The 15,505-nt window shown below is 39.1% G+C and overlaps 3 protein-coding genes across 3 annotated transcripts in view; 1 reads left to right on the forward strand and 2 right to left on the reverse strand.

Annotated features, from left to right (window-relative positions):
- Positions 1 to 3,144, forward strand: part of Trax (Translin associated factor X) — a 31,484-nt gene extending 28,340 nt beyond the window's left edge. Inside the window, exon 2 of the mRNA XM_065219423.1 lies at positions 2,349 to 3,144. Within this exon, the coding sequence (XP_065075495.1) occupies positions 2,349 to 3,030 (682 nt within the window). The 3' untranslated portion in view covers positions 3,031 to 3,144. The remainder of the gene's footprint in view (positions 1 to 2,348) is intronic.
- On the reverse strand, positions 3,048 to 3,994 carry Arfrp1 (ADP-ribosylation factor related protein 1). Its single transcript, XM_065219424.1, has 3 exons — positions 3,831 to 3,994; positions 3,328 to 3,752; positions 3,048 to 3,254 (listed from the first exon to the last, which is right to left on the reverse strand). Exons 1-3 carry the CDS (start codon positions 3,921 to 3,923, stop codon positions 3,167 to 3,169), a joined length of 606 nt encoding a protein of 201 aa, XP_065075496.1. The 5' UTR covers positions 3,924 to 3,994; the 3' UTR covers positions 3,048 to 3,166.
- A 9,682-nt stretch (positions 3,995 to 13,676) lies between these two features.
- LOC135699216 (uncharacterized) lies at positions 13,677 to 15,113 on the reverse strand. The gene is made up of 3 exons (XM_065219419.1): positions 14,934 to 15,113; positions 14,741 to 14,858; positions 13,677 to 14,614 (listed from the first exon to the last, which is right to left on the reverse strand). The coding sequence occupies exons 1-3, from the start codon at positions 15,027 to 15,029 to the stop codon at positions 13,977 to 13,979; spliced, it is 852 nt and encodes a 283-aa protein (XP_065075491.1). The 5' UTR covers positions 15,030 to 15,113; the 3' UTR covers positions 13,677 to 13,976.
- Between the last annotated feature and the right edge of the window lie 392 nt (positions 15,114 to 15,505).

Consider the following 15,505-nt stretch of genomic DNA (forward strand, 5'->3'; position numbering starts at 1 on the left):
GTCGATTTTGATCGGTGGTCCGCTAATTCTGTGTCGAGAAGGGCAGACATGGCACCTGATGCTTTTAGAGGCTGATAATTCAAAGCCTACTGAGTGGGCCCACCTGGCGACGGCGGAGACTGCCGCTTGGGCTCTCATCCTTGTACGTACTGGCGTGGGTCCGGTGGTGACGATGAGGATGTCGTCGGCGTAGACGAACACAAATATGTTCTTCGGCAGTTGACGGAAGACTCCGTTCATCGCCACGAGGAACAGGGTAATGGCGATAACCGATCCTTGTGGGACACCCGTTTCTTCGGGGAAAAGCCGGGATTTGGTATTGCCGACTGCGACTCGGAATGAGCGGTTGGACAAGAAGTTCTGGATGAAGTGAAGGATGGGTCCGTTAAGACCCCAGTCGATTAGTTGCTTAAGGACGAGAGGCGTCCACGTTCTGTTGAACGCCTTCGATATGTCGAGCGATACTATCTCGATGTGCAGACCACTGTCGTAAGAGTTCTTGAGAACTTCCCCTAGGGTTGCGAAATAGGTGGACGTTCCGAAACCTTGTTGGAAAGCGTGCTGTCGGTGATCAAGGAAATTTCCAGCTTCGAGGTGTTGCTTCAGTCTTCGATTGACCATACGCTCTAGGACTTTGGCCATACAGCATGTTAGCGCTATTGGACAGAACTTGCTGACTTCACGGGTGGCTACCCCGGCTCTCGGGATGGGAACTACCAAGCTTTCCTTCCATACTGCTGGGTACCCGTTAGTGAGCCAGAACTTGTTGAAGAGGTCTAGCATCCGTAGCTGTTCTATGAAATATAATGTAAATTTATATTTATCTATAGCCATTTTAAATCGATAAAATTAAAATCCTTAGCCCAACTATTCCGTTTTCTCCACACACTTGAAATCAAAATCTGTCCTCGGTGAAATATATTCCCGTATAACAGTTCAGTAAACTGAAAATTTGCCAATGCTTCGTTGAACACATAATAGTTTACATAAATTCGGATCAGGTTTTTGCAAAATTTCGGTAAATACAATCTTTTACCAAGCCTTGTTAATAAAAATTAATTCTCGTGCGCCTTTTGTACACTTGAAGTGTGCCTATTGTTTTAGAGATCCTATTTTGCGTTCTTCAACACTTTGTCTTGAAGCTATTGAATAGAAGCATTGTGGAGATGAACTAGTCATAGGCTAAAAATCTCCTTAATAAATAATTAAAAAAAAAAAACGTATATGGGTCTGTGCCTAGGGGTATGAACGGAAGCTTGACGTAGGACCGCTAGTCGGCGGAACAAATATGTTGAGCCTTTAGTTCTTTTAATTGATCAATAATCTATTATCTTAACTCTTTCCGTTTTGGATTCATGGCCGTCATTTCCGTCACAAATGAAACTGCCATTTTGGATCGAAGCGAACAAACTGATGTACTTGGGTATCTCCAGAGACAACGTGCTCAGTTGGCTTTCCTGGCAGCAGCATTACGCAGGTGATCATTGTAGTCAAACTCAGCTGTGTAACGTTCGAAGGATTTCGTTGCCGTTGGTAATGCTTCTCATTCCGATGCCCGTGTCCACTTTCTTGGTCTTTCAATTTAGTTGTGACGACTGTCCCTACAGCTAATGGAATTGCAACTGATCACATTCACTGAATTACAGTCTGTTTTATACTTGCAGAATAGCTAATTAGGCCCCTCCCTTTTGGAGTATTTTTCGTTAGAGCGTTTCTAGTTGCAACTATATGGCAGCATTCACACCAGGTCGAAGGTATTGTCGAAACTAACATGCATTTCCCTTAATTTTCGTTTATCATTATCTGATCCGAGCGGCGCCGGTGGTGTAGTGGTATGCGTGATTACCTCTCACCCCAGCAGGCCTGGGTTCAATCCCAGTCAGCGCCGCCGGGATGTTCTGCATAACATCTCTGATCACGCCTTCCTACGGAAGGGAAGTAAAGCCGTTGGTCCCCGGTTCATGAGTTGATTGATGGGTCGATAGGTAGGGTCCAGGTGTGGGAGCTGCCTTCCTGGAGTCGGTAGCATTGGTACGCAGTACGGAAAACAAATCAAGGAAAAAAATATCTGATCCGAACTTATCATAAAAATTTTGTTTTAAACTATCAACTATACACATGCCGAATAGATCATATTTTACTATTTTTCAGTGAAACAGAAGCCATAACATAAATTCGTATAACAACATGGAAAAAATCTTTAATTAAAATGCCTAGCAACTGATATATGCATTACGATATTAAGCCCGCGAACAAAAAAAAAACCGTTGAAAGACCTGATCTAAATACAAATTAAGCTATCAATCCTCCCAGGATTAAAACATTCCATTCACATTGTCTCCTTTCAGGAAAAACAACCAATCGCAAGTGTGCGAGGAAGCGAAAGCCCGTCTGCAGAATCTCTGCCGTACCCAGTTCGCTACGCTAGCCTGGGAGCTCCATAAGCAGGATCCCTACCAATTTCTCCGTGCCTACACGGCCGGATTGCAGGAATTTATCGAGGCGTACACGTTCTGCGAGTATGTCAACTCGCAGAACATCTCTCACTGGACTGCAATCCAGAAGCAGTTGAAGTACAAGATACCGCCTACCGAAGAGAAGAAAGCAGCGGAGGAGGCAGATGAAGCAGAAGATGCTGCAGAGACTGCCGAACAACAACCGGAAGACGAGATCGACATAAGTTGCCCCATACCTCCGATGGAGTTTGTCCTGGGTGTGGGCGATCTTACCGGAGAAGTCATGAGAAAGTGTATCAATTCGCTTGGTTCGGGCGATGTGGACAGTTGCTTCGAACACTGTCGGTTCCTGCAGGAACTGTACAAGGGCTTCATTTCGATTAGCAATGCCAGAAATCGCGACTTCTCACAGAAGCTGTTCACGTTGCGCCAGAGCTTGTTGAAAAGTGAGAGTGTCTGCTACAACGTAAAAGTTCGCGGTGGTGAGGCAGCCAAGTGGGGCAGCACCGATGACGCTGGATTCGTCGGCATGTCCAAGGACCACCCGGACGAGGATGAAGGAGTTTTCTTTTAATTCAGGTAAATGTTTGCTCTGTGTTGAACCGTTTTTTTTCTCGTCTTAAATGGCGGTACACTTGAATTGGAATAAATTACGTGAAATCAACGCGAAAGAACAAAATTGCACTCATGTTATGCTCAAGTCGAACTTATCAGGTATCCTCCATCTTCGGGGGGCGAGCAAAAGAATTGCGCTTGATAGATTCCACTAACCATTTGATTCCTTCGTCAACACCTTCCCTGGAATGGTAGCAGACAAATCAATCAATAGAAAAATAGAGAATTTCCTAATTTTTCTGAATCACACACTTACCCCGTCAGCGCCGATACTGGCATAACCAAGCAATCTCTCCTCCCAATCAGATGACCTGCCTCCTGGAACACCGGTTTAATTTCTCTCACGCCCATGCAATCAGGCAGATCTTGCTTGTTGGCCAACACGAGCAGCGGAACACCGGATAGGTACTCATTTCCAATCATCCTATCGAAAACGTCCTTCGATTCATGCATCCGATCCCTATCGTTCGAATCCACCACGTAGATAATGGCGTGGGACTCGGAATAATATTTGTCCCAGAGCGATTGCAGTTCCTGCTGGCCTCCCAAGTCCCAAAAACTTAACCGAACTCCCTGGATATCAATCTGCCCGATGTTCAATCCAACTGTGGTGGTGATTTTGCTCGGATTCATTCCACGGTAGTTTTTCGTGAATTTGGTTTTCGCTGCCTCCAGATAGGTCTGTGAAGTAGTGGGTGGGGATTTAATTTAGTCGAGTATGGAATTCAGGTAGTGCCACGCAAAACAACCAAACCGTACCGTTTTTCCAGCGTTGTCCAGTCCTAGGATTAGTATGCAGTATTCATCCTTTTGTGTGAGATATTTGTAGAATCCACTGAGGAGCGTGTACATAATGCTGTATATTTAGTTGTCTGCAGTTTGAGAAATTTTACATCAAATATAATTGTTGAAACAACACGAATCGCAAAAAAAACGATGATGTTTTCTTTCGTGATAAACACTTTGTTTTGATTTCAGACGGCCAGCAAAAAATAGCTGTCAAAGTCGAGTTCTCACTTTTTGTTTTACGGTAAGGGAATTCGGGGTTTTGCGATCCTGCATGAACTTATTCACTAACGGAAAAAAAAAAATATGTTGAAAATTTCCGACTAAGAAAAAAATGTGCATATACTATAGAATATGACATCCCTAATAAAAAAATACCATACCCGAACGATAACCCAAAAGATCGAACTATTCCACAAATGGTTTTGACGATACGCTGAACACGTCGTTAAGCAAAATAACCATACAAATTTTATTAGGGATTGTATGCAAGATATCTTGCATACAATCCCTAATAAAATTTGTATGGTTATTTTGCCTAAAGATGAAATTGGGATGGTTTAAAGATGAAATTGGGTACATAGCAAAAAAAAAATGTAATATCGATCAATGTAATTCAAGCTGATGTATGAAATAATGATGTAATAGCAAAAAGCAGATACAATATTACATCAATGGATGTAATTTTGTTCGCAAAATCGATGTACATCGTACAATGTTATATTACACAACCGATGGATTGACCTGGTTGCAGCAGTTTGGAACTTTTTTTTTGTGTGTATGAGTAATATTACTCATACCCAATTTCATCTTTAAACGCTGGCCAGACTGAGCAGTTATAACGTGTTATAACGGTTATAACGGTTATAACGGTGGTCAAATAATTGCAACCCAGAAACCACCATCAAGATAGCATTATAACATGTTATAACTCTGTAGTCTGAACGTACTATTAGTCGGTCGAATATTCGGATCCCTGAAAAGTAATGGTGTCGCATATTCGGTATTTGGTCAAACGCCGAATAGTATTTACAGGTATTTACATGTATTTACTATTCGGTGCTTCTCTGGTTACGGGCTGTTCATAAACTACGTAAACCGCTTTTGAGTATGTTAAAAAATCTAATCAATAGTTGAGCCATCAAACAATCAACACTGTCCGTCAATTATTAAACAGTTCAAAATGTGTGTTGGAATGGTCACTTAAATTATAGGTAAAAAAAATCATCAATTTGGAGGTTATATTTATTAATGTTCTATAGAACTTTAGACTTCCACATTGCGAACTCCTCTTTTGTCATGACTTGTCATCCTTCCAAACACAAATCTGAATCATCATACGCAAAATAAATGACATGAACATCAAATGTAAGAGTGGATTTACATCCTCTTTATATATTTCTAACGACAAATGTAATGGCAGTACTTACAATGGACTGTAGCGTACAAGCATATTTTTTTTAGAATTAATATATTCATATAAAACCTTCATGAGATGTTTTTCTAGTCGCAGTGCATTCGGAGAAGCAAACGTTGTTCGTCAATTACAGCCAGAATTAGCCACTTCTCCGGGGTAACCGAAACATTTCCGGGGCACCGAAACATTTCCGGGGCACCGAAACATGCCCGTGAGGGCTTGTGTGACCGTGGACTATCAATAAGGCTATAGCGCTTGTCATATTTTTAATTGCAATATTTTTTAAAAAGAGGAAGAAATAATTTTTTTCGAATTTAGCATCGTAGTTCACGGGCTTATTCCGGTTTTTTTTTCGGAGACTTCGAATTTCCGGCATTTTCCAGTTTTTCCAATTTCCCGATTGATTAGTCACCCTTATTATTGTGTTTTTTTCCAGTTCGTACTTTTCTGTTCGTTACTTTAATGAACTTCTAACTAGGAACTGAGCATATTGTTGCACTATTACAACTTATATTTATTTTTTTAAATGATTTTTCATTGCAATTCAAGTAGGAATGGCGAAAAAATGACTCTAGTGACTTTTTGTCGAAAATAGGGATTTTAATTACTATCCTAAAAAAAGTGACCCGCTATCAGCCTTGCTTCGGGAAAGTAGTCAATTCTCAAAAAGAATTAAAACTCGTCGTGCGACTCATAAAACGTCATGATTTTATTAAATTCGGCAGGTAATATATTACACTTAATCTATCTCGGTAAAATCTCTAACAGCCGATTACCTCGGCATTTACTTTTGCTGATATCTCTGCAAAATATCTATTTGTTAGCTGATATCTCAGCAGAATCTTATTTTTGTTAGCTGAGTCTCGGCGATTGATTCACTGAATCTCAGTCAAATATATTGCAGAACTACTCGGCTGTTGGAATCTCGGCGAAAAAAATTAAGTGTGGCAGATAACTTCTGCACTGTTATAAAGACATTTTCAAGGTATACTCCCAGTGATAAACTGAAATTTATTTTTGAAGAATAGAATGCTGCACACTGACGTCACGAATGAACACAATGAACCCGCGTTCATCAGTTTGGCATTCAGTGGTGGTTTGTTTACTTTTGCCTGATAGTCGAATCAAAAGGGAGTCAGAAGTTTAAAAAATAAAAAGGACTAAAAGATATGCTATCCACCTGAGTACTGCGGACTTGCTCGATATTCTTGTCACTTGCGAAGCAGTGTGAACTATAGTCGCTATATTCATTAGGTTCTGCAGCGTGACGTCACGAATGAACTCAATGTTAATAGGCTGAACCTTTTTGACAGTTCAGTGGTTCTGTTCGAAATTGAATATTCTAAAATTACCGAACTTTTACTTGAAAATTGTCGAGGAACAGCGCGATGAAAGGATGTTGCTCGTGGACAATGCAGAAGTGTGGTTTACATCTCACTGCAGTCTGAAAAATTATCGAGAAAATCTACCCAAGAAAAAAACGACTAAGTCCACGTAAACAGTACCACTGAACTGTCATCAGATTGAAGTTAATCCCGACGTTGCAAAACCTAATAGTCTGGCAGATAGAATCTTGGGAACCAATTGAGCTGTCAAATAGCGGAATCAATCGAGCAAATCACGACCAAGAACAGAAAGAGCACATCAGCTATTGTGAACAAATTTTCGGAAACCCTTTTCTCGTGACTCAAGGCTTACCTTCGCAAACTAACACCAAACTTAGGTTGAGGAAAGTTTCCCCTAACCGATGATGCCGGTAATTTGCGTTCGATTGGCGTGGAAACAATAATCAACGTTTTGTTTATAAAAGTTGATAGTACCTTTTCAATTGTTGGTCTAAAATATATTGAATTGGTTCCGCTTTTTGATAGATCGAAATTCTATCCGCCAGACTATGAATATAGCGACGAGTGTGAACTATCAAAATGGGAGCCAAACATGTAGCAGCAACAAATGTAGTTACTGTTCTTATTTATCGTCAAGCATTGTAATCTCATAAAAACCATCCATAAAACATTCTTAATTTACGAAAAAAGGCAACAAACATCGTACTAAGTGATGAAAGTTTAAAAACAAGCATAGTTTTTATGACTCAGTTGAGTTTTCAATTGCAATAAATCAAACTGTTGCAAAAAAACCAGCAATATTTTGCTGGATTTTTCCGAGCTGAAAGTCCAGCAATCCATCCAGCAAAGTGTTTTTGCTGGACAACCAGCAAATTGATCTAGTGTCAATTTGACAGCACCCAACTGTTAAATCAGCAATGTTTACTGTTTTTTTTTCCAGCAAAACGGAAAGTAAATCATTTTGCTAGAATTACCGCAATATTCGATGTTTTATATATATTCATTTGTGTTAGAAGTTTTAAAAACACATTTTATTACATATGCACTATTTCATGTTAATATAATACTAAACACCGGTTTCTTCAAATTGATTAGAATTTCGAGCCAAAGGAAAAAAATAAAGTCTTATTGAAGAACTTTTGATGGGCCTCAATGGGTGAGTTTTCAGGTGAAAGGACTGCAAAGATGAAAAGAAGTGAGTATTTCAAGTACGCCGAAAAGGATAGAATACTTACTCCACGATTCCAGTCAAATAGTCATCCCAATGATAATTCGCAAGCCGAACGCTTCTTGGACTGCAAAATACTAAAAAAAAACGCAAACCAGTTATTTACCAACCAAACTGCCTGACACGCCTGAATTTGACATTTGTTGCAATTTACTGATTTACTTGATTTTGCTGGAAGTGATCCAGCAATTCGTTTTGCTGGAACTTAATAACAAAATTTGGTGTGTACCCAGGGGAGGACCCGGATACGACCACCCATGTGTGTCTAGAGTATCGCACGAGCTGACGAGTGCAACGTGAAAGACAGTAGGTGTATAGACTAGGGGGTTGATCCCTAGATAAGCCTTCTTAGCGGAAGGCACAGCCTATGCACTGAACAATTACAATTACAATTCTGAAGATTTCCTGCAAAAAGATGATGCTCGATGCAAGTAGATGCGACAAATGAAAGAAGATTTTTCGAAGATTGATTCGCTAGTGTGAGATTTGTTGAGCATCTTAACTTGAGATTTAGATGTGTCGCCCCCTCGGTAGGAGTGTCATTTTTTCATGTATTTTATCCAGGCTTGCAATTGCTCATTACAGCTAAAATGCTTTTTTTTCGGATTTATGAAACTATGCGATATTTTAATAGTAATTCTTATTTACAATATACAATATAGGAGGCAAAGTATTTGTATGATACATAAAACTTGTCAATTTAGCTTTCAGAGGGTCACAATAGCAATTAGCTGTAACGATGAGCAACGCGATGAGCGAGCAATCAGCGATCATAAAATCGCTAGTTGTGACCTTCTGAAAGCAACGTTGATAAATTGTGTATGTCATACACAAACTTTACCACCCATTCTTGCTTCTTACAAATAAAAATTATCATTATTGTATCTCATAGTTTCATAATTCCGAAAAATAGCATTTTAGCTGTAATGAGTAATTACAAGTCTGGGTTTATGTATCATACAAATATTTTACCTTCTATTCTTGCATATTTTAAATAAGAATTACCATTAAAATATGAAATAGCTTCATAAATCCGAAAAATAGCATTTTAGCTGTAATCAGCATTTGCAAGCTTGATTTTTATCAAAAATCCCCATACAAAATTCAAACTAAAAGCGCCAGCTCATCCTACAACCAAATGAGCTAAAACTTTAAGAGAATGGTTTTCTCACCGGCACAAATCTAGAGGTTGGCCCGTGGAAAATTGAAACTTTTATTTTCGTACACACAAAGAAAAGTCGTTGCTAAAATTAATAAAACCATTGGTAGAATAAAAAGTTTGCATTGGTTCTTTTTGGTAGAAAGCGGTTGGCTTTCAAAACAAAAGTCAGCCAACTGTTAAAGCAAAAGTTGACCGCTCACTACTTTCAAAAGTTAAAACTTTCAAAATAAATTGTACTACTGTCAAATTAAAAGCTCGGGAGTGGTAGATTTAAAATTGGCATCTTTTCAATTCAAAACAAAGTTTCGGTTTGAAAATGTGATATAGTTGAAACCACAAACGAAGTTACAGACGACTAACTGGCGAAGAAATCCATTAAAATAATGTGGTTCACTGTAATAGAATTTTCTTGGAAGCTTGTGCCATCATCCACCAGATGGGTTAGTTTTTTTGTTTTGATTTGAACAAAGTTCATTTTGTGTACAATGATTCTTTGACAGTGTGCAAAGAGTGCGTATCATTTTGTCATTTTTTTATGCATTTCAGTTTTGAGTAGAGTGAATGAGATAGAACCAAAACATTCTAGTACATTTGGTGAAAATGCTAGTTCAATCTAATAGTAGTGTTGCCATGTGGTACAGTCCAGTAGTAGTGGTGTTGCCGTGTGGTACACTGAAAAATTGCAATAGCAGGTTAGTCACCAAAGTTTTCGAGCCGCTCCGTCTGTCACTTCGTTTGTGGTTGAAACAATAAATAACATTTTAAATAGAAAAACAAAATTTTGAAATTAAAAACATGCATTTTCATTGTAATATCACTTTTTCATTTTAAATTCTAAACAATATTTAATTTATGCAAAACAGATCAAAAATGTATTTATTTTCATTTCCTTTTAAACTAATTAACAATTATGTAACGAAATTCACAGATAGACACAGGTAGACATCCCGGTAAGTGAGGGTTGATACGAGGAACACATAATCCAGACACTGACAAGGCAAGCTTGGTATTGTTTTCCATTTGCAGAAAGTACCAACTGGTGACGGATTCTACGGGCAGCGGGTTTTCGTCCTTCTCCCAATCAAAGCTGAATTTTCGTTTTTCCGAGGCTTGTAGTAGGGTTTGATCCTTCTCCGACAGGAATTTTATAAGGTCGATACCGAAACCTGGCGTGATGTCGTCCTGACAGATTTCATAAGCTGAAATCTAAAATCTAAAATCCAATAACAATAACAATGAAAATAGTTTACTTACCATTTGGAATGTCAATTTCACATGAGTCTCCACGAGGGTCTCTAGCAGCGAATAATTTCGGAATATCTAACTAATAACAGTTCAGTTTCTGGTATCCCACAAAAGAACATGACTCTTGTTGTAGCTTCTTATCTGGATTTCATGTTTACAGCGGCCAGACTAGTGAAAAGGGCGGCATATAAGATTCCAGTGCAGCCAGTAAAAACATCGCTGAGGGGTATTTTTGACAGTTGAACAACTTTTGTTTTAAAAATATGTACTTTTAAAATCACGAGTCAAAAGTAAAAGAAAAACTTTCAATTAAAAAATCCAACTTTTATTTTGAATATTTTTGCTGTTGAAACTAAGAATTTTGGGAAAATTTTAAAATGAAAATGCATTATTTTTATTAATACAATTTTCGTTGTTTGTGTGTATTAGCCGCAAAAATACATGCCTAACATTTTTTACGTGAAATGTAAGAACCTTATTGTAACTAAAATCAAACACTTCATCAAGAAGTAACTTTTGGTTTTATATACAGTTAATATTCTGATTGGTTTAAGATAAATATGAATCTACGTCTCAATTTCACGAAGTTCGTGTACCTGATGAGTTTAAAATTTCGATTATCTTCAATGTCCACAAAATTTAAATCTTGGATCATTTTTATCAATGTTCGAGAACTCTAGTTTTATTTTGAGTAATTACGTTGTATAAAATCTGTCAGTTCCGGAAGCTGGGATTGTTTGTTCATGATCTCGATTTATTTGTCATCAAATGTTGATATATTTTCCTGGTTCCTTGTAATGTTTTAGAAGTCCAAGATTTTCATTTTTTCCCTATATCACAGGATCCACAGTTTCGTCAAAGTTTTGGAACGAAGTGAAAATTTCATATGAAATACTCGATTTTTCGCCAGCGTGAAAAATTTAATTGACAAAATTTCACTTCGCTTGGAACTGTAAACAGATATGATCACGCGATTGTCTGTTAACTCGGCAGCAACCGTTGTGTGGTCGTCCTCATTGTTTTTTCGTTAGCAGTTCTTTCAGTCGATGCGTCGACGACTTTGGAAAGCAACCGTTTCGTGATGAGTGTGTGAGTGATGACCACGTTTTGCGTCCATTGCTGCAATGGAAGCGCTCTGACCGACCCCCGTTGGTGAATCTGCCATACAATGAAACCACTGGAAGCGGCTCCCGTTCTGGTGGAGGAGGCGTATTGGATAGTGGAAGATATTTATACTTGTATTTAAATAAATGATCAATAATGTATTTTTAAAATGTCGGAAATTTTACCCAAAAAATTTGCTTTGCTTTTTTTATCCAGTTTGTTTATTTGCAAGGCTCAATCGCGTTAGCTTTACGGAGCCGATAATTGATTGTTCATTGGTAGTAACAAAATTAACTTAATTCTATGTCTAGTAGGAGTTGGGCCGAATACTCGCGGCTTACCCGAAGTTGGAGGGGTACATTGTCGAAGGATAGGATCAGAGGAGGAGCTTGGGGGTGGGGTTTCGTTGTCTCATCAGAGCGTTGTCGCCAGTATGAACGGTAGTGCGGTTCTATAGAAAAAATATCTTTGATAATGTAAAAAAAAAACCGTTGGTAGAAATAAAAGTTTGCATTGGTTCTTTTTGGTAGAAAGTACTTAACTTTCAAAACGAAAGTCAGCCAACTGTCAAATCAAAAGTTTAACATATTAGTAATTTTAAAAGTTAAAACTTTCAAATCAAATTGTAGAACTGTCAAACTGAAAACCTAACCCTTTTAGATAGACGTTAGAAAAGTGTTGCTTCAAAACACGGGTATTTCTTCGCAATTAGTATAAGTTTTCATCTCAATTACAAATTATTTTTAAATTAATTGCTTTTATGATGCATGCAGAAAATAATCAATATTTATCTCGGAACAGATAGTCGTCTTCGGCGGATAATGAAGGTTTTCTCCTTAATGCGAGGTTTCAACGTGCAGCGGACTTGGTCGAACGGAAGTGCATCTTGCTTTCGTTGCTGGTCGACGATAAGCACCAAAGCCGGGTATGGATCGGGCGATCGGGCGTCTGAATTTTACCAGTAGGAAAGAACGGAGTCTCTAATCCCTATTGATAGCCACCAAAAACGTCTCGGCTCCAACGTCCCACGATGCTGGCGATCTGAAAAATTCTCAATTTCATGTTCAAAATCATCCTCGAAATATGTAGACAGTAGTAGCAATCTTACCTTCTGCGAAAAACTCATTTTTTTTTTCACTGACTCCGGTACCGGAATCGGTTCCACGGGTTGTGGAATTTCGGAAGTGCACAAAGCACAATTGATTTTCTGCGGTTGGATTCTAGTATCTTACCTTATATGCCCTATTAGATTTTTGGACAATGACAATGAGCTTTTCAGGAGGTCATTTTGACATTTCAAGACCAACAATTGAAACGGCCTCAACTCCATTTTGTAAACAAACTCTGTAAGGCCATTTTCTCGCGAACCAAAGTCCGCTAATGCAAACCGACAAAATGAACAGGTAGGGGAAATTCTCCTCTACTCGATTATGTGTTAGGTTTGAGAATGTAGGTTTCGGTTCGCGAGAAAATGGCCTTACAAGGTTTGTTTACAAAATGGAGTTGAGACCTTTTCAATTGTTGGTCTTGATTTGTACAATTTTTGTTTTTAAAATGTGAACTTTTAAAATTACGTGTCGATAGTCAAATAACTTTCAAATGATAGAAAATAAATTCACTTTGAATATTTTCGTAGTTGAAACTACCAAATTCGAGAAACTTTTAATTTTAATTTGTAGCATTTTTATAGATACCATTTTTGTTTTTTGTTTGTAGCTTCGTCTTGAGTTCGACCGGTTATGGTGACAATATAGTACAAACAAAAACCATTAAAAAGAAACGAAAGACAAAGGAATTAAATTCTTATACTAGACATTTGCAGACATGTCCGTGGACTTCGGAGGTATTCAACAGTCACTCTATGGCGGCGTCATTATCCGTACATTGTCAAACTACGTGATCGATGTCATCGTAACCGTTTCAACACCGACAGATGTTGCTGTCCACGAGATTTATTCTATGGAGATGCGCATTTAGCGAGTAGTGGTTGGACTTAAGTCACTCATCACGCGTATGAAGTCACGATTTAAGCCCAAGCCTTTAAACCACGCTCTCGAAGAAACATTAGGAATAATTGAATGTAACCACTATCCAAGATTTCCAGTGTCCCAATCGGTTTGCCAACTCGAAAGGGTACTCTGACGCACTAAATGGTAAAATTCATCGTGTGAAATTCGTCTGTCATAAAATGCGCCTTGTGCAATGAGAGGAGACCAATACTCAATATTTTTTTTTATTTCCCCCTCATGATGATTTTCAGAAAATTTTAGTGGACGGGGGGGTTGACAAGAAAAAAGCTTATGATTTTTTCCGGCCTTATACGTTTATTCCTAAGAGTCTTATAATAAAATTTAAACCCCGAAAATCACATTTCAAACTGTATCCAATAACGTGTCTGTACTAGAGAGGGTCTAGTATAAGAGCGGAGAGCATTCAAAACAAACTGCCTTGGCAACCTATGCCGAAGTGATTTCTAGTAACACCGCCAATGTAATCAAGATAGGCGCTGCTCGATTGGCTCTGGCTTCAACAGTTCGTTTGGCTCAAAACCAGCCAATCCGCTCCTCTCTTATGCTATACCCTCTCTAGTCTGTACTACTCCCACCGTCTACCAACACTAAAACATAATAATCGTAAGGTCGGACTTGTCCACATCGATCGTCGTCGGTGGCGGTTCCTTATTTATTTCATACTGTCGCCACAGCAGCAGTCCAACATTTACACTATGGAGCAGAACCGAAATAAACAGAACCCAATAGCTCGCTCCCAGCGAGGCGAGGTTCGCCGAACTGTACGGTGCTTCCGGTGTAAGCGTATCCGTGATGGCAATGTTGGCACTTAACTGCGATCCGTACAAGGCACCCCACAGTATCATCGTCAGCACAGTTGATCCTATCACTATTCCGTTCCAAATGTACAGTCCAAACACGCTGAAGAACGGCTCGACCGGATTGAAGAGTACATTAATGATTGCAAAGCTAGCCGAAGCGCCGGCAAATATCATCGCTATTCCAAGGAATATCACCGTACTTAACCAGAGACCTGCATTGATAAACTCGTCCTTGGGAGTTGCTGCTCGATCGGAATTCGAAGGTTTCATCTCGTAGTCTGCCATTGTGATGAGCGACTTAGCGTTCGATATAGGACATTCGGCTGGCTTATTTCCGGCCAACAATGCAACGACTTCTGCTTCCCGCATCGCTTCCTCCTTCTGGCAGCTGTAGACGCAAACATTATGCTCGTACACACAGATAACTGATAAAGCAAAATATTTCCAATATTATCTACACAGGTGCAAGGGCTATTGAGCGACCACTTTATGATGAGTGGAGCCGATAAGACAACAAATGTGTTGCGTTGATAGTTTACTCAGTGACATACCTATTAGATCGTACGGTACTGGAGTGGCTAGAACGTTCCTGGTTAGAGATCCAGCGAAAAGGCCGTATTGTATTTCACTGTTCTTGTAGGCCGTCCTTTCGCTAGCCTGCGAGACCACCTGTTGGGGGCAAAGGGAAAGAGAGTTCAGCGTTTAATATTGTTAGGTTATCTACCAGACTCTTCGGGCTCTTACCCAGTATGGAGTGCAAAATGCTACGATGAGAGTGGCCAACGAAAGGCACGACAGGACGAACGCTGCAAACAGGATATTCCACTTGGTTTTAGCCATATTGTGTGAGTTACATTCTAGACCAGGTAAACTGGCACATCACTTTGAGCTACGCTCAAGCAAGGATTCCTTCCTGTACGAAGCTGAAACAGATACTGCGATTTGATACTACTTGAGTCATACGCCGTGGAAGTGTTCACATAAATTGAAAAAAAGAATGGCTTCGATAAGGAAGGTTGCATCGCGAATAGGGGAGACGAATTGGCTATCAGTCTGATAACGGGTTGTGATATTAGTAATTGATTGACCCGTATGTGTGCGATTAAAGATAGTGGATACAGCGGTCTGCGGAATGGCAGCGCAACGCAGAACAGTGTAATTTCGGGTTGTTCTAGTCAAAATCATTGTTTTAGTTTTGTTTTTTAAAAGACGATTTTTAATTCAAAAATAAAATTACAAGTTCGATTTCACGATTGGCAATTCGACGCATTGTCCTTAACCTAAGCATTAAATTCTAGATTAAAAAAAAATGATTT

This window comes from Ochlerotatus camptorhynchus, unplaced genomic scaffold (assembly GCF_037179485.1).
Source record: "Ochlerotatus camptorhynchus isolate MF236.1 unplaced genomic scaffold, CSIRO-AGI_Acam_v1.1 ptg000104l, whole genome shotgun sequence".
Taxonomy (NCBI): Eukaryota; Metazoa; Arthropoda; class Insecta; order Diptera; family Culicidae; genus Ochlerotatus; species Ochlerotatus camptorhynchus.

Bases quoted from the DNA above. Each gene is read 5' to 3' on its own strand.
- Arfrp1 (XM_065219424.1), bottom strand. From the start codon at position 3,923: ATGTACACGCTCCTCAGTGGATTCTACAAATATCTCACACAAAAGGAT. The intron at 3,753-3,830 runs GTACGGTTTGGT...ACTACTTCACAG, and splicing joins TGGACAACGCTGGAAAAACG to ACCTATCTGGAGGCAGCGAA. The intron at 3,255-3,327 runs GTAAGTGTGTGA...CTACCATTCCAG, and splicing joins CCAGTATCGGCGCTGACGGG to GGAAGGTGTTGACGAAGGAA.
- LOC135699216 (XM_065219419.1), bottom strand. From the start codon at position 15,029: ATGGCTAAAACCAAGTGGAATATCCTGTTTGCAGCGTTCGTCCTGTCG. The intron at 14,859-14,933 runs GTAAGAGCCCGA...TGCCCCCAACAG, and splicing joins CATTTTGCACTCCATACTGG to GTGGTCTCGCAGGCTAGCGA. The intron at 14,615-14,740 runs GTATGTCACTGA...TTGCTTTATCAG, and splicing joins AGTACCGTACGATCTAATAG to TTATCTGTGTGTACGAGCAT.